Source organism: Cupressus sempervirens, chromosome 11 (assembly GCF_028749045.1).
Source record: "Cupressus sempervirens isolate cs-2001-9-10 chromosome 11, ASM2874904v1, whole genome shotgun sequence".
Classification (NCBI taxonomy): Eukaryota; Viridiplantae; Streptophyta; class Pinopsida; order Cupressales; family Cupressaceae; genus Cupressus; species Cupressus sempervirens.
The window spans coordinates 517056755-517080331 of record NC_143128.1 but is presented as its reverse complement, the minus strand read 5'-3'; the positions used below and the strand labels follow the sequence as shown (position 1 = coordinate 517080331).

Here is a 23577-nt window from a genome sequence, read left to right as displayed (position 1 = left end):
AAGCAAAGTTGCCAGAAATTAAATTTGAAAAGATTAAAATCCGAAAACCCCAAAAACATAGAAAAACACTTAACACTTTCGCGACAAATGTGAACTTCTAAATGCACAGACACACTCACTAGTCTAATCACCGAAAGGTTTTGATCTAAACAATAACAATAAGGGTACGTCGACCATATAGGAATGACATGGGTAAATATGAATAGCTGAATCACTAACTCCATGTGCCACTGCCAGGGATATAATTCCTGCACACTAAAACACACGATCAAGTGCAATGGCAAATAATATCATAGCCGAAGCAACATGTATTAAAATACCTATTTAATCCATTTACATCACTCACATTCGCAGAAAGTGTGAAGATACAAGAATGAAGTAAATAACCAAAGCATAGAATCCATCTCATAACATAATCAACAAATAGGTCCAATACATCATATGACTAGATATCATCATAGATCTACTGTCATCTCAAAATGGCATCCACATGCAAATGTGATAAACTGAACAGTATAGTAGTAAAGCATCTATGGTACTGAATCCAAGTATAACATCCGACCCTCGGGTCATCATAAGGTGCAAAATAATAAGAGTATCAAGTATCTCTGGAATCAAAATAGACAAGACATGGACTGCAAACATGAGAGGCACTACACATCAATAGTATCAAAGTCCACACAAATGAAGAAATATGGCTTCAAATACAAATGCCCTTTTCTCCACCTAAATTAGCGATGAAGCCAATAAACTTAGGCGCTTCAAAAAAAATCACTTACTTAGTCAAATAACAAATGGCAACTTGATAATTGTTCCAATTGAAAACATTTAATTTTTAGTTTCTCTAAAAATATAATTGAACTATATTTATTGATTTAATTCTAATACTATCACTCATGTTTACATATAAGGGAAATATTAAAAAAAAAGGTTCTCTTATTCGTAGCTAGTCTTCAATATTACACTAATGTCAAGCTCATTTTTTGAGAATATTTATATTGGTAAAACTCATAGATCAAATGCCAATATTTTGAAAACTTTATTGATGAAAGAGAGTGTTGCTACATTATTAAAGAACATTGTTTGTATGGTATTACACACATGCACATTAGCCACACCTAATTTTTTGACAATATTGTTTGTATATTATTACACACATATACTTTAGTCGCACCTAATTTTTTTCCAACTAAAATTTATCGCCAGCATTATTTTTGCTAACTTTTTTCTTTTGATTTAACACCACCTATATGAAATAAATTTCATACACCCCACCCATTCTTCTTGATGCGAGCTATTTGATTCTCATACAAATTCTATTCATGACCAAGGATGTATGCAAGTGGTATGCTAAAACCTATGGAGCACTCCTAGAGCTTGAATTTTACCTACATTTCTTTGCTTTTGAGACTTGGCTTTAGAAGTCTATCGAGGACCTAGTATGGTGTATTTTAAGTGATTTGTTAATGACTTTAGAACACACTAAATACTTATTTTTGACCTAAATTTCTTACCTTTGAGACTTAATTTTGTTTGAAGAGGTTGACACCCTACTTTGCTTCTAAATTATTAAAATTCACAACTCTCAAAATATTGATTATAAAATTAATAAACATATACAAAATTTATTTAAAGAATAAAAAAATTGTGGATTGATTAAACTCCTTTTATAGTCCAAACCTCCTGGTCCCTTCACGTGCTTTTGACTCAGGTTAGGGTGTAAAGCCTCCGTTTTAATCATGGTAGTTTGGTCACGCAGATCCAAAAAAAGGGTATATTATTCCTACGTCTCTCTTTTTAATTTATTTATAAAAGTACTGTTAAGTTTTATAAATGTTTTAAAAAACACCTAATCCAAACATTTCATTAAAATGAGAAAAATGAGAGAAAGCAGTTGAAAGTTTGATGAAGTTGTGAAGATCCCGACGAATTAGGACTGTAAATAATGTTCAAAGCACGTTGTAAAGAAATGCGACTGTAATATTTAGTCACTAACTTGTTTACGGGTATTTAAAGAGCACACGAGTGATCAAATAGCGAAGGCTTGGCCGAATTTGCATCGACCAGAACACGCTCTCTAACTTTGGTAAGCTGTTAAGAATATGAAGCTTTCGTTATTTAGTTGTCGATCGCTAAAAAATTTCGATCTTTTTTATGCTGGTCGATTTCTGTTCAAGGGTTTCGATTCGTCATTGCTGATTTGTTTACTGGGATCTTCATTTTTATTTTTTTGATTTAGTATTTAGTTATCACTGCAGAAGTCCTGAATCGATGCTATGAAGTTGTATGATTGAATGCGCTTTGGTGGTGTTGGATTAGGGTCCTTTTTCTCAAAAAGTAAGTGTTTTAGCTGTTTGAACTAGAAAAATATTTTTAAGTTGACATACGCCTCTTGAACTAGTTAGTGAGCAAATCAACTTTGCAAAGGAACTGTTGAATCCCTAGTTTTCAAGATGGCCCGTGCAGTGAAGCTAGAAAACCTGATTTCGAGTTCTTTTGTTGATTTATTTTTTAGGAATTTATGCACTCAATTTGGTTTGTCTATCCTCTGTTATGCAATACTGCAATTTTTTTTTATTGAATTGGAGAGACTTATTGAACAATTGAGTTTAAGAGTTATTCTTGTTGCAGTGTCTTGTTTGTTTGTATTTGTAATAGGTTATTAAGCTGGCATTCATCTCTTCAACTTGTTAGTGATCAAATCAGCTTAGCAAGGTCCAACTCGTTAACCCATACTTTCAAAATGGCGAGGCCTGTGAAGCTAGAAAATCTTTTGTGATTGCTAATTTTTACTTTTTGTATTTTGAGTTTTTATTTATTTAGTGATTGCTAGTTTTTACATTTTTGTTCGTTCCACAAACATTCATTAATCGCATAACTTCGTATGAGATATTTTTGTTCTAATCAGCCTGTTGATCCTGAATGATCTGCATCACTGCATTTTTTTTTTGGGAATTGGAGAGATGCATTAAACATTTGAGCTGTAAATTGTCTTCTCTGTTTGTATTTTGAATTGGTTTTACTATTTAAGTTGGCATTCGTCTCTTGAACTAGTTAGTGAGATAATCAGCTTAGCAAGGCAAGTGTTCAATCTTTACTTTTAAGATGACGAATTTAGTGAAGCTAGAAAACCTTCTGAACAATATTTTGTGATTGCCGTATCTCTTTTTTTCTCTTGTTCTTTTTAGTTTCTCCCTGCTGTATCCAAGTGTTTTTGTTCTCAATTTGGCTCATCTATTCTCTATGATCTGCATTCTGCCTTTTTGTTGAATTGGAGAAATGTGTTAAGCAATTGAGCTTAAGAGCTGTGTTTTTTGCAGTTTGTCTTGTCAGTTTGTTACAGTGCCATGTTTTCTTGAGTCACTTTTGTTTTGTCTTTTGAGATCTATCGGTGCCCAAAGTTAAGCTATTTACACAGGTGGGAAGAAGAAAATTCTGTTTATGTGTGTAATATGTTTCTAACATTGATACACGGTAATTGATTTTTCTCTGCTTGTGTTATGCAGCTCCATTCAGATCCATTTTCGGCATCAATATTCAAACTCTGAAAAGCATGACTTCATCAACGGCTTCAGATTCATTAAAACCAAGAGGTATATTTCAATAAATTATGTTTTGGAAATCTGTAATATGAAAGAGTTGTCCCCAACATGAATCCTGGAGAATAATGTCTCTAAGAGAAATTAGTGAAATAAACCATTGTAATTTGTATAGTATTTAATTATATAATGGTACAATTATAGGACAAGCTCTTCCTCGGCATTGTACAAATATATAGCATATAAATGTACACAACATTGTTTAAAATTTTGAAATTGTTGGTTTTAGTTATGGTTGCCTGTACCACAAGTGGTATTACAGCCTTACATTCTCAATACTTTTGGCAATGCTTGTCACTCAATTCATGTGTTCTCTTGTGACATTTTACCTATTCTTTTCTTCATTTTAGCTAAGTTACCGATTTGGATGCGGATTCCAAAGTGGATTCCGGAAGCGGATGAGGGTTGCAGGGATTTTTTAAATTTTTTTTCTGGATGCGGATGCGGAGGAAACACGTGTGTGTGTGTGTATATATATATATATATATATATATATATGCAAAGAAATGCAAGAAATATACAAAAACAAATCATTTGATAGAATGGCTATGAATCTATGACAACCTACAAATAAACAAAAAAATGCAATTACAACATGTGTTGAATGGGCAACTCAAGTGTTTTAAAAAAAAATTTAATGTTTTTTTGCCTTTTCCAGCCGCTGGGCCTGCTCCCAGATGCGTCTGGAGCCTGCGGCTGGCTTCCGGCCAGCATCCGCAGGGCTTCCAGGCGCATCCGGCATCCATCTGCCTTGGATGCGGAAGCCTAGCCTGCAGGAGACAAATCGGTATTAGTGACTAATTATTTGTAAAATATCATTCCTTGCATTTTAGTTACTTATCCTTAAGCTTCCCCCTTTTTCTTCCTCTCAGGGCCTTTCTTTTAGATGTTACTACTACCAGTATTTCATCCCATTGTATTTTATTTTTTCTCAGAAGTCCAATTTGGGTAACCAAAATCCTTTAATAATTTGTTCAATTCTTCACTTCTTATTTCCTTTATGTTTTTCTTTCACTCGCATTTTGTTCTAATATGTTCTCACCTTTCTGATATGTTTCTGTTCAATATCTTTATATTCATAGTTAAATTTGTGTCTATATCTCCATCCTTTGTGTTTTTCATCAGTTTTCTTTATTTTGATCGCTGTTATAGGCCTGTCATGTTTTATGAGATCACTTCTACCGTATTTTTATTAGTTTGCAAGTTTATGTTTGTCTTGGTTCTTATCTTACTGCTAACGGTCTTAAAATTATTCTTAATAGACTATTGTATTTGTCCATGTCACTTTGTAGATCACCTTTGAAAAGTTAAAAATAGAATAGTGTAGGTATTGTTGTATTCAAAGGTTTGCGGTGCAATGGTGAGATGAGACATTCATTAGTGTGTGACTGAGGTTTGTATTAGCATACTTTTAGAGTAGAGTGTACACGTGGAAAGGTTGCGATTCAACAATTATGGTATACATTCAAGGTTACCTATACTTAGAAATCCAAATATTGTCTCTCAAGTTCCTCCCATACCATAATAGGATGGCTAGTGGTAGCAAGTTAACCCTTTCAAGGCTGCCAAATATTGTCTCTCAAGTTCCCCCGACACCATAATAGGGTGGCTAGTAGTAGCAAGTTAACCCTTTCAAGGCTGTCTTTATCCACAATATCCAGAAGTGGACCTTCTTCAGCTGATGTACATGCAAGCGTAGCCTAAGAGAAGCTCTTGCCTCTTTGCAGTTTTCCTGCTCCAATTATAGTTTGTCATCTTTCAGGCCTAAACTTTAAAAATTAAATTCCATCTAGCCTTCCAATAATTGGTTTCAAAGAGGAACCAGAATATTTTCATAAAATACATCCAACGATTTTATTTCCAACAAATTAACAACCAGAAAACAAATTCCAGATCATTAGAAGCTTGATATTTTCTGAAAAAAACTCACCAGATTTTATGAAATCCCATTGTGCCACTCTGATACCATGTTATGATAAATCAATAGAAGTATTTTCTTACTCGATATTTTTCACTGATATGAATTTTATTGTATTAGCCCGAGGGACTCAAATTTGCAATTATGCTGATGCAAAAAAAACTGGATGCTTTCTATTTGGATTGTCCAACTTATGATTCTTGCCAATCAGAACAAATTGTATGTGCACATGGAGGATGTTGATTAAATCCCTTCTAACCTTCCAATAATTGGTTTCAAAGAAACTTCAAATGTATCAATGACTTGATCTTCGAAGTATAAAAACACTTGACAGTTTTCTCATCTCGGTATCCTATTGGACAACACTGAGTTTGAATTGAGTGCCTGAAATTCTTTGATTGTGTCTGAAAGATCTAAATTTAACTTTGCTCATATTGATGATGAATCATGGAGCCTGATCTGGAACATTGATACAGAAGTTTTACACAGTTTTCTACTAGAAGCATTCTAATCCACTTTCAGAGATTGTGGAAATGCCTTGTCTTTTTAATGAACATATTTTCCCTACCAAAATAATATAACTGAATCTCTAATTAGTAATTTAATGAACAACATTTTCTTCTTGTCGCCCTAGTACTGGCAAGCAAATCTAAAATTACACCTAAAATTGGCACAGCTAGTTGTTTAGCTTCTCAAGATTGGCTTCTCTGTTAGAGGAGGGTGTCTCCAACACACTCTCAGCACAATAATGAGTATGAGTTTCTGGATTAGATTGATCGGCATCCCTGATGAAGTGGCTTGATCCAATTTAGAAGCTTCCATAAAATTTGGGTCTATGTTATTATTTCTATTCATTTCAGTGGTCAGGAACTGCATGGATATCTCTATCAGAATAGAGAATTTTTTATTTATCCTTATAAATGTGGTCTAAAAGCTCGCCCTCTGCATGATTGCACCATTGTGGATGTCCCAGTTTTGAGGATTATTCCATTAATGGAGCTCTTAAATAACATGAACAGGTTTGACGGCAATATTAGTCAGCTCAGAACTCTCGAAAGACTTCATCCCATTGCATAATCAACTCCTCACAGATTCAAATCACCATGCAATGGCTTCTGTGAATTAGAAACTACAATATCACTCACCCAGGAAATAAACAACTTCTGCAATTCTACCTCCAATACTTTTCAGCTACACAGTCATTTGAAAGCATTACCCTCTAACTCTGTGAATGAAAACCTTTTAAAGCAACCAATGATCCTGAGCACATCTTTTAGTACTGAAGATAGTGTTCTCCTGGAAAAAGAAACTCTTAGTTACCAGAAGTTGGTTTTTCCGCAATAGCCTGCAAATATTCCTGACCAAAACTGATAATCTTCACCCCTCATAGATGGTACAGTTCTACCAGACAATGATACTACACACAAAACAGTATTCATCAGGATAAACAATGCATACAGAATGTTCTCAAAATACTCATCACAATCTACAATAGATACACACACTATTAACAGTGAAACTCCCTGACTTGTTGTTATCCAACCTGCTCTGATACCATGTTAATGTTTTGATCATAATTCAAGATAAACAGCAAAACGTAGAATAAGAACAATAAGGCACAACATTTATCCTGGGATAACCCTCCAACTTGAGGGGAAAACCCAACCACACCAAAAATATCTCTTTTATTGTACAAATACAGAAGTCTGAATTACTATTAGGCCAAAACACACACGACCATTTAATCTCTGTCACATATGAATTACACCTGAAGAATATATAAAATTGCCTTGACCCTTCATTATCTTACCACTACAAAGTGAATACACCTTTGTTGTCTTGACTCTTCAATATACACGGATGATCTCTTCATTAGCCAATGCTGAAGACTCTTCGTGATCTTCAAAAGATGTGGCTTGTCATATGAAAGATCATTTATAAATTATAAATGAAGACTCTTCGCAGCCTTATCATATTAAAGGATTAGATAATGCAACAGCAAATATCTCAAATATAATGCTGTTGCAATCACAGGTACACATATATCTCCTGCAGCTACCAAACGTTAACATTGTTTTATGTCTGAAATGATCATTTATCATAAAGTATTATGATAGTCTGATATTGGAAACATGATCAAGAAAGAGAACTGTCATTGTGTTGTTTATACTTTAGTATGTTTTTTGTATTGTACGTGTTATGCTTTTCTGTGATTTTACTACACAATTTCCAAATTACTGTATATTGAGTGTTTTTCCCTTATTCTATTTTTCATTTTTCATTGAAAATTTTTCTCAGATTGATATTTTAATGATTTCATTCCTTTACACATTATTGTGTGTTCCTGCAACTTTAAAGGCCTTTAAAAGAGATTTAATATACTTTGTTGTTTTATTGTCTTCCACTGGAAAGGTTGAGTGCAACAAGTTGGTTCAATGACCATAGGATTGCTTCCTCATTCTGTTGCTTTCTTATTACACTTGTTTTTGCCAAATTTTATCATCATTGCATTGAAATGATCTCTAAAATTCAAGAGGAGGAAGGCAAAAAGCAAAGTAACATAAATGAGGATGCAAATGAAGTAAGAATCTATGATAAGTATTAAATATTAAAACTTGGTTTACTACCCTGCTACCTTTATATGCAAAGGCATTGCATTGGTTGAGGGGTTTGAATGGTCATGATTAATAAGTGCTCTGGAGAAGTTTATGTTGTACCAATCAAGGGGAGGGTAGGAGTGAAGAGGATTATAAAGGTTGTTCTGTTTTTATTCTTCATGAATGGGGGACCAGTGATTTCCCTAGGACCACTCATCTTCTTTTGTCACAAAATCACCAGTTTTTCTTGACTGAAATGCTTAGGTGAACTAATGGACTGTCATGGATTAACACTTCAGCCAGCCAAAGAATTGCTCACAAAAATGACGACTTAAGAGAGTGGTCTAAGTGAGTCATATGTCTCGATTTCTCTTATAATGTCATTCAGTTTCCAACTTGGCTTGTGCCCTTCTATCATAGCCCCAAGTTGGATTTGAGAATCCCTCTTCAATGGCCAAGTTGTGATACCCAATGCAAATGCAAATTAAATACCTTAGAAAAGGTTTGATGCTTTCAGAGCTGATATTCAATCTAAAGATTAGTGAATATTTCGCATTTCTTTTGCACCTGTCTTCCTTGGAAGCTGTGCTATGTCTACTAGGCTAAGTTATTGATTTTGGTTATGTGTATGGGGTTCCAGTATGCCATTATGACAAATGTATTTTCTTGGGTATGAACCAGTACACACACACAATATCAATATGCAAGAAAATTAAAAAATGTTCAAAATTGCAAGTGTATTCAGTATATAATATTATATTTTCTATAATAGTGACATTTGAAACATTAATAATATGATTCTTCATCATTGATCAATGGTAGTTATAAATTAATTGTCAATTCATAGTTCAATTTTTTTTAATAGTAATTATAGAGAGTTCAAGAAAAGGAATTTACAATGAAAATGGGAGGCTAAGCCTCATACCGAAAGAGTATGAGTAAACATTTACATTAAGAGAAACAAAATAAAATAGTCAAAAACAAATTCCACATTTTTCTTATCTTAACCCTAAACCATGGTCACTTCCACTTACCTTTTGTAAAACCCTTCGATTTCTTTCATTGGCTATGGCTCTGGCCATGGCTCAAAATCCTTGTGTAGTATCAAGCAGTTTCTCACAATTTCTTGCTGTGGCATCTTGTTGTCTCTCAAAATCTTTTCTTGAGCAATTGATTGAAGCTTTTGAAAATAGATTCGTGGGTATGAGAACAATGCATGCTTTGTCCTTTTCTACTTCAGTGTAACCATTCCTCAAACAAATTGAAGGCATGCTGTAGAAATCTCATTGTGTGGCAGGCAAGAAGAATTCAGACTTTTGAGTTTTGGATGATGTGGCTAGACCTGCTTAACATCATCTTCTTACTTTTGTTCCTTAACTTTGACCAATGGTGAGGGATTGTATAAATTATATATCATATAAGAATCATTCATCCTTACCACTTCAGCATGTCGGGTGGACCCAAAGTTGATAAACCTATCTAATCATTTTTTGGGCACAAAATGAAAATTCATATCAAATTAAAGGCTCAAAAACAGAAACTTTAATGAAACTTTCTAATCATAATTTGGATGTAAAGCTCTAGAGGCATCTCGTATTAAAGGTTCAATATAGAATCTTGGTTTGGATGAAGTTTTGAGAAAGGTTTGAGAACCTAGTCCTGTGGTCTCTGAAATTAAAGTATTTCAAGTCCTGTCTTGATATTAAAGGTTCAATATAGAATCTTTGTTTGGATGAAGTTTTGAGAAAGGTTTGAGGACCTTGTAGTCCTATTGTCTGTGAAAAAACAATATTCGAGTGCTGTCTTGCATTAGTGGATATTGACAATCTGACTTTAAAAAAATTTAAGTCCTTGGTTATTGGTATAGTTGGGTGTTGTCTGATGTCATTACCAATTATTTGTATAGTTGTGTGAAGCTTGAATTTTACAACCTTAGAAATAAAATTTTGTGCAGGTCCCTAGTTATTTGTATAGCTGGGCGAAGCCTGATTTTGTTTGTTTTTGACGATCTAAGTACCATAGAGATGAGATAGATCATATTCATATTGAACTTCGGATGCTCTATTCCTCCAACTTGTTTGGAGAGAGAACATTGGTTATTCCTATTTTGTAACATGCTAAAAATTCAATACAAATTTTAATGAATTGGAAATAACCAAAATAACATTTCCTTTCAAGGTAACATGAAAGACAGTTATAACTACCTTAGCATCATCTATGCATGGTTATTGTTTCAATTTCAATTATACAAAATCAAGTAATGAAATAAATGATTCAACTGCTTGTTAATCCAAATAAAGAGAAACTAACCATACTATCTAACTATAAAACATAACTGAAAATACAGAACATAGATATAAAGTACCTGAATTCAGATGTTTTACATATAGACTTTGACCTTGAGTTGTGCAAGCCTTGGCTAGCGGAGGAGAGGAGAAGCGTTGCCATGGGCTTAACCTCCCAGCCAGAAACCCTTAAGTATCCCACACAATCTCTACTGAGAAAGGCCCTCCCTACCCTGGGGTTTAGGCTTGGGGCACCACTATCCAGCCACTGACGATCCTGGTGTTAGAGCATCGACTAAACAATCGGTTAGGCTTAGGATACCTTCCATACACTTATCTGCCAACTATTAGCAACCTTGACATCTAGTGATCATAACAACAAGCATGCCACTAGCCTACCTTGGCCAAGGATTTGTGAGGGCACTGTGTACCCGACCACCCACCGCTCAACTTGACGACAAGACTACACTAAGGACTATCATGAGTTGACACGGATTTTAAACATATCATATTACTTGCTTGAGTTACTGATGGTTCTTTTCTTTTTATCATGCATGAATAAACCATAGTTCAATGATTGCCATTTCACACCCCTCATCTCGACCATGCTGGTCTTCTTGGATGAATCACTGGGTGAATGTATAATTTTTTGTAATCATAGTGAATGTATCTGCCGATCTGGCCTTGGCATTATACAAGATATTCTGAATGTTAAAGCATTTATATTCTCAGCCAATTCATCCATCGATTTGGCCTTGGCATTATAAAAGATCATTTAATTGTGTAAGCATTTATATTCATAGCCAATGCATTTGCCGATTTGGCCTTGGCATTATAATAGCTAAATTGAATTGTTGAACATCTATTCTCGATTCACAAGGTGCATTTTCTTATCTCAGGGGATATATTTCAGATATCCATGTATAAGCCACACCCCAAATATTCATGATTTTGAAATTAGAATTTCTTATAAGATTATAAACCATAGCTCTTAAGCATTCTTACGATATAAACATAAAGAAAGAGAACATTGGATTATATTTGGATCAATTTTAACAACATTACTTAAACTTCCAAGCAGGTTTCGGCTATGCCACACTATATCATTTTGAAAATAAAACATAATCTAGATCCGGGTGCTTCACCCTTGTGAGCATCACCTAGATCCAATGAGTGTTAAGTGTCCCATTATTCTCATGAGAGATGGATTCATGTTGAATCACTACTCATGAAACATGGGTCAATGAGTTTGACTCAAAATCACACAGTTAAATTCTGATAGCAATACCACAATAAAACATAAGTTAAGCAATGCCTTGTGCAGGCTCCAATAATTCTTGAAACCACATTGGAATGCATGATCACTGAATGCTTATGAAAACAAGGAAGGTATCAATTGGCTATTGCCGTTCTAGTGCAGGAAACTTGGCACTGAAATATTGGTTGTGATCAACTCATTGCCTGAAGAAGGCAGAAGCAATACTCCAATGCAGAATGGTGATAGCAAATGGTGTGTCTGCAGGAAAGAAGTATGGAACTCACAGTGATGAAAGTGAAGCAAGACTAAGAGCAAGAATGAGAAACAATTCTGATCGTAGGTGGTATATTTTCTGTCAGAGGTAAGAATATTATATCTAAATGAGCTTTCGTATCATAATCTAAACCTTCTTGGTTGCATGCTCAGTTATGAGCAAGATTGTGAAAGTGGAAAGAAGTTACAAGATAGAAGGCCATAGGTTCAATGTGGCAAAAAATATTAAAGCGGCCATCGAAATAGTAAAGGCTGATGAATGAAGTATAGAAATACGGCCACTAAAGTTGGATAATAAAACTATTGCCAAAGAAATAAAGTTACCTAAACTAATACCTTAATATTATAATATCATACCCCAAATACCTATACTTGTGTATGCATGTACATACGTGTGTGTATATATATATATATATAATAACAACGTATCTAGTGTATACGTCTTATTCTAATTCACGCATACATGCATATGTGTATGTGTGTGTGTGTCTATATATATATATATATATATATTTGCAAACATATGTAGATACTATGGTATTATTGTATTAAGGCATGGCAATATCATATGAAGCTCTGTAATCAATTTCAAATTCATAAGGTAACACTTTTTAATTTAATGTTCAGTGATCTCTTTTATTTAATAATGCATATTTATTGATCGGGTAGCTCATGGTAGTCCCTAGTATACTCTTGCTTGCCTAGCCGTTTACCCCTTAGCCTTGGTCACTAGAATTCATACCTGTTGACTCGTAGGTGAAGTGATGTCCCTTGACCAATTCTCTCTAGCAATGCTTTCCCCCTTTGATGTGCTCCTGCAAGAAAATAAATCCTCCACGATAATATAATAGTCCTCAAGTAATCATAATCACTATAACAAGTTATTGTTCATAAAACATCATGACGGCTAATTACCATTTCACTTCCACGAATGAATAACTAACTTTCCAAGATTTCATGATAACAGCGTAATAACATCATAACGATTAACTAACATGTCATCTTCACATGAAATCATAACAATTAACCATCTTACAATTTGACCTGATCATAACTAATTTTAACTGTCAACTAACTTCACATGAAAACTCAACGGCTATACGAGCAATTTTAAATTAGGCAAAAACTGCTGGGATGTAACATATTTGATCTTGGTAATTGGGAAATGTTGGTTACCTATCAACCTAAGGATTGGAATGGCTTGAAGTGCCTCACTTTGTCTTTGAACTAGAAGGTTTTTTTTATTTGATTTGAGGGGATTAAATAGGAAAGCTTTTAGATTCCATCAAAAGTTTTGGGTGCTTTAACCCTTTAACTCGCTTATAAAAATATTTGATGACCTTACCTTAACTCACTTTTGAAGATGTTTGATGACCTTATATTAATATCAGCAGGACATTTTAAAGTCTTTGTTATCATGGGATTTGACAACTTAGCTGGTCAACAATCACTCTAAAAGACTGGAGGAATAGTTTGAAAAGTTTCTGTTGTTGATAAGCTTAGGTGTTGGGTGAATGTTACATATACCCTTAGGTAAGATTTCCCATCTGAAATAGTCTCAAGAGCAGAATGCTTTTTCATTGTTTGTGTCATGATATCATACAGAGGCCTAGCTTCCGAGTTGTCAATCCGAGGGACTCAGTATCTGAGCTAGGTCTTTATTTCAACAGGTAAGCATTCAAACATGTTGCTTGTTTCAGAGGTATGTTACCATGGGTGTTCAAATCCTTGAGTCCTCAATGTGGAAAAGTTCACAGAGTTCAAATATGGTTTATTTGATGTATATTGTGACTTCATGTGGATGTTGTATGATTTATAATATAGGTTTCTAGGATGTAAGAATGTAAGTGCATCACCTGATATGCTCCCTGGGTAAGAAAGCATTGATTTTCTGCTTTAAAGCCATTTCATTTTCTATTCACGACTTAACTACATTTGTATTAGTGGTAATGGAACTATTCAGACAGTACAATAGATAACATTAAGCTTAAAATCTCTTCATAGATCCCAATTCTTTAGAAGGGATTGGATTTGTTGGTGTGAAAAGGGTATTTTACTTAGCTAGTTCTTTACCTAGGTATTAATCACACATGTTACTAAAGTTTACTTAGGGTACACAAAGCTCTTAGGAATCTTTCTAGAAGCCTTAGTTGCTTGCTAGGTTAAATAACATTTATTATGTCAAAATCTCTCACAATCTTATGTTCATCTTGACCTTTATAAAAAGGGGTCCCCTTAATCTCATCCATGTTTTATAAATCTATAATTTGCATCCTTGATAGACTAGCATTACTCTCTCATAGCTGATCTGTTTTGTACTTTCACAAAGTGCCTAGATCCTGGGTGACTAAAATCCATAATAACGAGACTCATTGCGAGTCTCGTGAGTTTCCCAAGTCATTGTGTCGAGTAACCTCAGCCGGGTCAAAATGGCCTGTAACCCTGGCTCAGCGGATCACCTCAGCTGACTTGCCTAGCTGACTTGGCTAACTCATCTGACTCGCCTGATTTTTTATTTTAGTTTTAAAAATTTTCTTAATACATCTAAAATTTACCTTTGTACTTATGTAATTGATGTATGTAATCAAATTACCTTCTATGTCATGATGTTATTGTCTTTAAGCTTTATTCAATAGTGGGCGCATGGAATGTTCTTTAAATCCTAAAAAATCTCTAAACTTCAAGGGTTTTGTCACTTTGCCAAGTCATTGCTGAGTCATGGGCGAGTCTGAGCTAGGTCACGAGTCGAGTTACCCTTGCTGAGTCAGAGCCGGGTCCAAGTCTCGTTACTTCGCTATAATCTTCAGCCAATCTTGCATGGCATACCAACTTGTATAGGATTAACTTCAACGTCATCAAACGTGTTTGCATCTTCCTTAAAAGGGCTCCATTTATGGGCTACATTGATAGTTTGGGTAATCAACTGATTCCAGATCAGGACAAAGCTCAAGTTGACATAGAAAATGCTACCACTATCCTAAGACAATCAAGGCCTGTATGTATTGCTTTCCTCGAGAAAAGAGATAAGCCCGTCTTCAATTTCTGTTTCTTGTTCTTAGTTCCTTTTGGTTCTGTATAAGTAAGATTTTTTGGGTTTGTAGTAGATGCAATTCAGGTAGGTAGATGGTTTTAAAAAAAAATGTCCATGTTTTCCATGTTACAAGGACATGGAAGTCAAAGATTGTTAGCTTCCCTTAGTACTCTTGTATAGGGGGTGCCTCTAAGGACATTTTTATTTTGTTATTTTTCTTATATTGAGGTGGATCTGAATGAGGCGTTTACCTTTTAAGCATGTGTGAGGAAAGTTATTGTTCTTGGCTAGCCTCAATTCAGACACTCCTTCAAACTAGCTTCTCAAAGAAAGTCCCAATTGCCTATCATAAACCTGTACCCTTCTTTAACCTGATTTCCCAAATTTGGAGGCTTTCCAACTTAATATTGTCTTTTGCTTTTCCTTAGGGAGATATTGAATGAACCTGAAAAACCTTGCAAAAATTCCAAGCCATCCCAAACACTTGAATCTTCTAGCCTTAAATTGTTTTTCAATTTTATTCTAGAAGTGGATTCTTCTGAAATTCAAATAAACACCAGGGATCCTATGCCTTGTTTCCAGGATCTCCTTTCTTCCCTGTTAAAAAATTGCTGAGCAGGATCCATGCATTGTTGGACACAATCCAAAAATCCCTTAACATTGAGCTTTGACATTTAATATCCTAGTTGTTTAGGATGCACATATAATTGATCCTCTTCATCATGGAGACAAGTACAGGGTATCCATTGTGCCAGATTTGCCTAATGATTTAAACCTGGTCTTATTCTTCACAATGTAGTGCTGTTGTATACACAGAAATAAGAGTGCTGTGGTATGTTAAGAATGGAGACTGAAAACACATTGGTCTTTGGCATTTTAACTTTTATTGACTTATAAATACTGTTCTCTTTCCAAGCCTAACTGAGAGATGCAAGAGCTTCTCTGGACAGAGACAATCAACGAGAAATCAATACTGACATGGGAAACTTACCATCTTTGATTGAAAAACTAGAAGTTTATGCTGAACTTTTTGGATTTGTATATTCATATTGATACAGAATATATTTTATTTATATTTTGTACTTATACTCAAGCTACAATTCTTCTTAATATTTGCATTTGAAACTGATTGTAACTGTGATATGGCTAGATGTCTGCATTGTTGGTGTTGCACGTACACCTATTGGGAGTTTGAGTGGCTCTCTTTCAGCCCTATCTGCAACCAAACTGGGATCAATAGCCATCGAGGGTAAGTTCCAGTTAGAATATATTCATATACGTGTATGGATTAGTCAGTATGCGAATTCCCAATGAAAACTTGGAATTACTTTTTTGTTAAAATTACAGATTTCTTCGAACATATATTGCTCTTTTGTTCTTTTACCATACACTTTATGAATTGTCTCTTTGTCGGAAAATTAGTCCAAGTGATCGTTGAATGCTAACACTGTTGTAAATGTTCACCTAATGCTTCACAGCTGCTCTTAAGAGATCAGGTGTTGAACCTGGAATGGTCCAAGAAGTATTTTTTGGAAATGTTTTGAGTGCCAACCTGGGTCAAGCCCCTGCTAGACAGGCAGCACTAGGTGCAGGAATACCTAACTCTGTGATATGCACTACAATCAACAAAGTTTGTGCATCAGGAATGAAGGGTATGGCATGTTTTGACTTTTAAATATAATATGCGAATACTATAAGGTTTCGACAGCTACCAGGGACAATGTAACTAGTTTTTCAAATAGCAGCTTTCTTAAATTTGTACGTTATTGGGAATTGTACAAATTAGAAATATGTTTTTCTAAACTTCTAGTTCTGTTGAGGTTTTTCTTTGGAAGATTAGACTTACAAAGCTTTCTCTCTTTTTTTTAGCAACTATGTTTGCTGCTCAGAGTATCCAGTTAGGAAACAATGATATTGTTGTGTCTGGAGGCATGGAAAGCATGTCAAATGCCCCTTATTATCTTCCTGATGCCAGGTATATGATTTTGGAATTCTTTTGTACTAGACTTTCCATGTTTGAGTCTATTTTTCTCATCACTTGACTGAATCATTGCAATTAATTTACTTATAAGTTATGATGTATAATTTACTGGTAATTCAATAAGAGGAATCTTATTTTTGTATTTTTGTTACTCTGAATAGAAAGGGTTACCGACTTGGACATGGGAGTCTTGTTGATGGAATGTTAAAGGATGGACTCTGGGATGTTTACAATGACTTTGGTATGGGGGTATGTGCAGAGTTGTGTGCAGATAATTATTCCATATCAAGAGAAGACCAGGTATTTTTTGTCATCTAAATATGTTTTGCAAAGCAATAGCTGTTTTTACCATTTTTCTTATTGTGTGAAGAATTTGGAACTCCCAGTTGTCATTGGGTATGAATCAATTCTTTGTTTTATTTTGAGCAATGCAAAACAAATTCTTCTGTATACTCTTATGGAGGAATTACTTATTATCGTGTTTCTTCAGTTAGTTTAGGAATCAGTTTCAATCCAAACTGTGATCAAGAAGGTGGAAAATTAAAAAGGTGGCTATCTTACTGTTGTAAGGTGCACATATGATGGCTACTATCTATTGTGCGACTGTCATTAAGAAAATGTAAATCTGGCAGGCATATCCCACTTTCCTCATCTTTGTTTTTAAACCAAATGGGTTACTGTTTCTGCGTATACTTTCCTACTTTATTCAAAGATTCCAGGTGTAAATAAGTAAAGCATCTAATATATGGCAATTTTATTTGAAATTTGATCCAATGCTATGTAAAATGGAAGCTGTCAAAACTGTGTTACACTTATGTCCAATCATCTGCAGTTCTTTCCCGGATTAGAGAAGTGGGAAGAAAATAGTCATATTGATTCTTCATATATGAATATCTATTGCTTAAATTGAAATGGAATAAAATCCCTTTCAGTATAGTCTTTCCTGTTTAAAATACATATGCAGACCGCTTCTCTTTGGATATATTTATAGAAATTCCATTAATTTTTATTTATATTTTCTGTAAATTTAATACGATGACTGATGTATTTGTGAATACTCTAGATTCAATTATTTCTATAACCAAGGAAACCGTTTGGTGTTGGATACAAGTTTGTGTGGTTTTCTACGTTTATGTCTCCCCCTGTAGTTTGGATGAAGTTTATAGCTCAACATATTCATTGTTGTTATCCTGAATATGTGATCCTTATTGCAATAGCGTTTTCCTTAAAATTGCAATTTTATTGGTACTTTATACTTAAATAGTTATATATTGTTGCACATGGATCTTTATGAACTGCTCTTCATCTTGTGGCACAATTTGAATTTTTATGCAAATAGACTAATAGTTGCTTATGGGAGAAGTTTTAGGCAACATTTTTTTATGTAGTGACCTTTTATATTCTGTACATAGGATCATGTCAACTAATTGCTTGATACTGGCATCAGGATAACTATGCAATCAAGAGCTTTGAGTGTGGAATTTCTGCCCAGAATGATGGTGCTTTTGATTGGGAAATTGTGCCGGTATGTCTGAAGTTTGAATGGGATAACTTTTAGCCATAACTTCAAACCTTTAGCTGTAGCAATCAGTATATTTCCATATTGTTTATTCGTGTTAATCTTCTTGAACCTGATGCATAGGTCGAGGTGTCAGGAGGAAGGGGAAAGCCATCTACAATTGTTGGCAAAGATGAAGGCTTAGGGAAGGTTGGCTTCTTAAGATATTTAGTTTGTTAAGGGATTGATTATGCAAATTACTTACCAAGCAACATAATATTGATCAAATTACATCTAAATTAATTAAATTTTTCTTTGTATTCTGAATTTCTTTGGTGCCAGTTTGACTCAGCAAAGCTAAGGAAACTTAGACCAGCATTTAAAGAAGCTGGAAGTGTGACTGCTGGAAATGCTTCAACCATTAGGTTGACTCTCTCTCTTTCTGTCTCTCTCTCCACCCCCTCCCCGCTCCCCTCTTTAAATGTATTGTATTTATTCACTGTTTCTTGTTATCTACAACATACAGAATTAATCAACTTTTCAATGTCTATTTTGCAAATTTGTATGTTTTCAACTTATACATAGTCTAGAAGATAATAAAAGTAGCAAACAACCTTTTGGATCATGTAAGCTGTTTTACATTATGAGTTTTTTAATGGCCCTTCTGTTCTTCACCAATGAAAGATAAAGGGATTAGTCATTTGAACAGAGCCCAGACACTGATGTAATATTGTATTTTTTTAGCATGTTTTTTTTTCAATTATTAACTTTGTGCTTTTTGTTTCTTCCTCCTGCAGTGATGGAGCAGCTGCTCTGGTTTTAGTGAGCGGAGAGAAAGCAATGGAGCTGGGTTTACAAGTTATAGCAAAAATTGTAGGCTATGCTGATGCTGCACAGGTGTTTCTCTTTACATACTGCTTCTGTTACTAAATATTGAAGGTTTACCCTTTCAATGTTTGATTGAGTGTAAGTTATATTGCAGGCCCCTGAACTATTCACAACTGCTCCAGCTCTGGCCATCCCAAAAGCTATTTCAAAGGCTGGCCTGGAGGCTTCAGCGATAGACTATTATGAGATAAATGAAGCATTCTCTGTAAGTTTGTTTTTTTTCTGTAAATTTATACATTGCTATGATGTATCATTGAAAATCTTGGTGATATTTAATTTCAGAGATTTGATGAATCTCTCTGTAAATTTTTAATTAGCTTTTTGTTTAAAATTTTGGCACTTCAGAGTTTGTATGTTAAACTTAAATGGAATATGAATTATGTTAAATCAAGTCTCCTGGATGGGGAAAGCAGGTGGCGAAATTAAAAACTAGAGGAAATTGAAATATTCATATGATAACATTGGGAAGACATTCATGATATACTTGATAGATCTTTAATATGTAACATTAGAATTGAATTGAGGGTTAACATAAGAGCTGAGGAATTTAATAAAACTGAATTGCTTTCATAATTCATTGTCAATGTCTGTTTGATAAATATAATATTAAATTAAAAAAATTACAACAAAATGCCCAAGGGCTGCAAATTTGAACTACAAATTCAGAAATAAATGCTGGTATCCTTCAGCTTACAAAGAACTTGTGAAATCAATGAGACTATCTCCCTTGTCTCAGGATTGTAGGTTTGACACAACCGAAATCAAGTTCCTGATTTCTTATTGAGCTTGGAAAGTAGGTTGCTTCAGTAAGATCACTATACCAAAGCTCATTGCTCATTTGCTCCCTTTCTGAAATTATTTTTCCAACTCTATTTCTTGGACATTGATACACTCTAAATTGTTATCTTTGACCTAAAAAATTTTGGACACTAGTTTATAAGGAGATTTCATCATTTAGAATTGGTCTGCATTTTGGTGAGAAAGGTGCCTTTTTTCACTGGTTTTATACTCAGAAAATGTAATGCCTATAAAATCTGAGAAAACTTCTTATTTAAGGATCAAATTAGCACCCATTAATGGCAGTAAAGTTAAATTTTTGTTTTTCCAATGAATTCCTAAATGTTTTACCAGTGAAAAGCTGCTACCTTATGTTGACAAAAATCAGTCGATTCTGATACATGTTGATTGCATTAAAAGGGAGCTCAAATTGTGAATAAAAGAATTTCAAAATCCACTGTATTATGACTGGAATCTCTTCTATTATAGGTTTGCAGACGTGCAATTTGACAACTGTAAAAACAATTAAAACTGTTGTTTTCGTTGATAGGAAGTCACCATCTTGGGATCGAAACACTAACTTGGAAATTCTAGGTATTGCTTTGCCTGATTTTCTGCTAATTCGCCAACTGAAATGACTGGCTACTTTCACATCTTGCTGAGTCAACCCTAACAACTCATAAATCGTGAAGGAGCTTGAAAATCTGTTGTTTTGCAAACTGAAATCTCTCATGTAGGGCTGAGAGTGGTGTAGGTTCAATAGAAGAAAAGTATAAAACAATTTTAAATTCATTTTTGCTTATTTCGAAAATAACAAAACAAAACAATTGGGTGCAACTGCAAGTGTATGGCTGACCATCCCCAGGATGGTTGGATGTCTTTAGCCGTCATAGGGATTGCTAACTGACCCCGTAAAGCCTGTGTTTCCAGGGTGTTATGGCCCCTTTCTTCTGATCAAGGATGGGAGGCCCACATTTCTGAGGTATCCCCAGTATTGGATTTGTCAAGAAATGTTGGCAATGCATTCACACAGGGAACATAGAAAATAAACACTCTTAATGCAATCTCACCTAAATTGGGCAGCCTGATTCAACAGCTTGTAATTTTACGATTTCCTGTTTTTCAGTGTTTTACTGCAGCAATCAGAAAGCTCAACTTGTATTGAAATTTATGAAAAGGATAATATTCCATTCTAATTGAGTTCATTTTTTGCAGGTTGTAGCTCTTGCCAATCAGAAGATACTTGACCTCAAGCCGGTATGTTCTTTTCAAAATGTCTTGTAAACTTTAAAACTTTAGTGCAAATTTCATGAATGAAGTAGATAACTGTTATGCTTAATGTGCAGTGCTGTATCTTATGTATCAGAATGGTAATTCAAGAAAGTATATTAATACTGCAGTCAAGTTACCCTTGCTTGTCATTATAACACCCTGCTTTGTGTCACCTTCAGGAAACTGTGAATGTACATGGAGGAGCTGTATCTCTAGGACATCCACTTGGCTGCAGTGGTGCTCGCATTCTAGTTACACTTTTAGGGGTCTGTATCTTACACAACTTTGTTAGAACATAATGGAATATAACCTTCGCTTTTGCCTTAGGGTTTTACTTGTTAAGAACATCTACATCACTTTTCCATTGTTCTCTGTCCTGATATATCGTACTAATTAGAGGCATTCTCCATTGTTCTATTCTGATATGTTATAAGCTAACTGAAAGTGTTGTGACAGGTATTGAGGCAAAGAAAGGGGAAATATGGAGTTGCAGGAGTCTGTAATGGTGGTGGTGGGGCATCTGCAGTGGTTATAGAGTTCATGTAAGCTAATGTAAGACTCAATGAGAGTATAGGTTACACAGCTGGGAATATCCTCTTCTTGCCATACCATGTCTACCTTTGATTTCTAACGACGTTTTCCTTTAATATCCCTGTTTCATTCATTTTTCACTTTCTAATTATATGGCTTGAAATAATACCTATGACACTGTTGATTGCAGTGAAAACCCCAAAGATAGGCGATGCTTGTTATGAGGACAAATACTGTAGGGACATTTGAGTTAGAAAACATCACGTGAAGGAACTTCTTGTTAGTGTAACAGCCAGTTTACAGAATGGGCAAAATCACCTTCTTTCTATGAGTAGCAATTAGTTCTTGCTAGAGTCATTTTCATAATAATGTGGCAACTGAAAGGAGGCAACTTCGTTTATGAGCCTAAGGAATTTTTCCCATGGTAGAAATAAAATTTTCTGTTTCGGAAGTCAATTTTTAATGCATAGAATTGAGTTATCAGTAAATTGGGATCATTTTTACATACCTTTTTACTTTGTGAGAGGTTAATGTATTGAATCATCATTGGATTCATTTGATAATAATCGAGCAGGATGTATTGGATCATGGTTTCATTTGAAAAAATTAAGTTTATGAATATTCTTAACATCATTTTAAAGTTAACAGTTTCTTTTATTCATAGTGATTTTTTAAAAATCTCTGGGTGAAATACCAATTATTCAATTCTCTTAATATAAGGTCATCTCTCATGCTAAGCTTGCAATGTAAGATCATGAAATGACTTCAAGGTTATTTCGATTGTGTGTCACTGCTCAATGCAATAATGTGATATGTTGGTAATCACTAATGGGACATATACTTTTTCCAAGATTTGATACTGCACTTCTAAAGATATTGTATCACTAAGTGGAATAAAAATATTATTTTTGGTTTTTAATTCTTGACTTCTCAACTTAACTCCTATTTACAACTAAGTTTGAATGCAAAGACTTGTGAATGGTTTGGACTCTACTAGATGGAGCTTAATCAGCCACTTGGCTCACTCAAGTTTTCAAATCAATATTTTATCTTTAATCCCGTCAAGTTGATGCAAGCTAAAGATCCAAATGGTTTGGACTCTACTAGATGGGGCTTAATCAGCCACTTGGCTCACTCAAGTTTTCAAATCAATATTTTATCTTTAATCCCGTGAAGTTGATGCAAACTAAAGATCCAATATTGAAGTGTTATTATTTATCACGTAACCACAAAAGACAATCTGCAAAAAGCTAGTGGCTTGGATTTGTTTGAGTCAAGCAAGGGAACATTGACAACTATTTTCATTCAACTAAATTATTTGAAGTAAATTCTACTCTATATATCTCAACAACTTGAAATTAAAAACAGCTTTAAGGAGCATTCTTGGGTCATTAGGAATCTTGCATCACTTAAAAATATTTCCTTTTAGTTTGTATTTTGCTTCTATTAGCAAGCTTTTTGTGTTTAGTAATTGATCTAGTTGGCTCATTATCTTATGCAATTCTTATGGTGTATTGTAGACATCATAGAGATCTTAAGTCTAGCTTTAGATATCAATTTGATGAAGTTATCTTATGATTTGTCCAATCCTATATTTTTTTTCCTTGTTTTAACAACCAGATTAGCAAGATTCGACTTGTGACAAAGATCCATGTTATGCAAAGCCTAA

The 23577-nt window shown here is 34.4% G+C and overlaps 1 protein-coding gene across 4 annotated transcripts; it reads left to right on the top strand.

Annotated features, from left to right (window-relative positions):
• Window positions 1-1858: 1858 nt before the first annotated feature.
• LOC149530626 (acetyl-CoA acetyltransferase 1-like) lies at window positions 1859-22553 on the top strand. Of its 4 annotated transcripts, none has more exons than XM_089809874.1 (16): window positions 1859-2086; window positions 2259-2337; window positions 3507-3593; window positions 16112-16210; window positions 16440-16613; window positions 16831-16936; window positions 17104-17242; window positions 18390-18467; window positions 18585-18650; window positions 18783-18865; window positions 19238-19337; window positions 19423-19533; window positions 21321-21362; window positions 21557-21643; window positions 21834-21919; window positions 22099-22553. In XM_089809874.1, the coding sequence occupies exons 2-16, from the start codon at window positions 2295-2297 to the stop codon at window positions 22130-22132; spliced, it is 1335 nt and encodes a 444-aa protein (XP_089666000.1). In that variant the 5' UTR covers window positions 1859-2086; window positions 2259-2294; the 3' UTR covers window positions 22133-22553. The 4 variants fall into 4 exon arrangements, with proteins under 4 accessions (XP_089666000.1, XP_089666001.1, XP_089666002.1 ...); XM_089809875.1 differs by having other exon boundaries at window positions 21834-21929; XM_089809876.1 differs by lacking the exon at window positions 2259-2337.
• The last annotated feature ends 1024 nt before the right edge of the window (window positions 22554-23577 follow it).

Excerpts from the sequence above, each read along its gene's own strand:
- LOC149530626 (XM_089809874.1), top strand. The coding sequence starts at position 2,295 with ATGCGCTTTGGTGGTGTTGGATTAGGGTCCTTTTTCTCAAAAA. Across the intron at positions 18,651-18,782 it reads AAGATGAAGGCTTAGGGAAG|TTTGACTCAGCAAAGCTAAG; the intron begins GTTGGCTTCTTA and ends CTTTGGTGCCAG. Across the intron at positions 21,644-21,833 it reads TTCTAGTTACACTTTTAGGG|GTATTGAGGCAAAGAAAGGG; the intron begins GTCTGTATCTTA and ends GTGTTGTGACAG.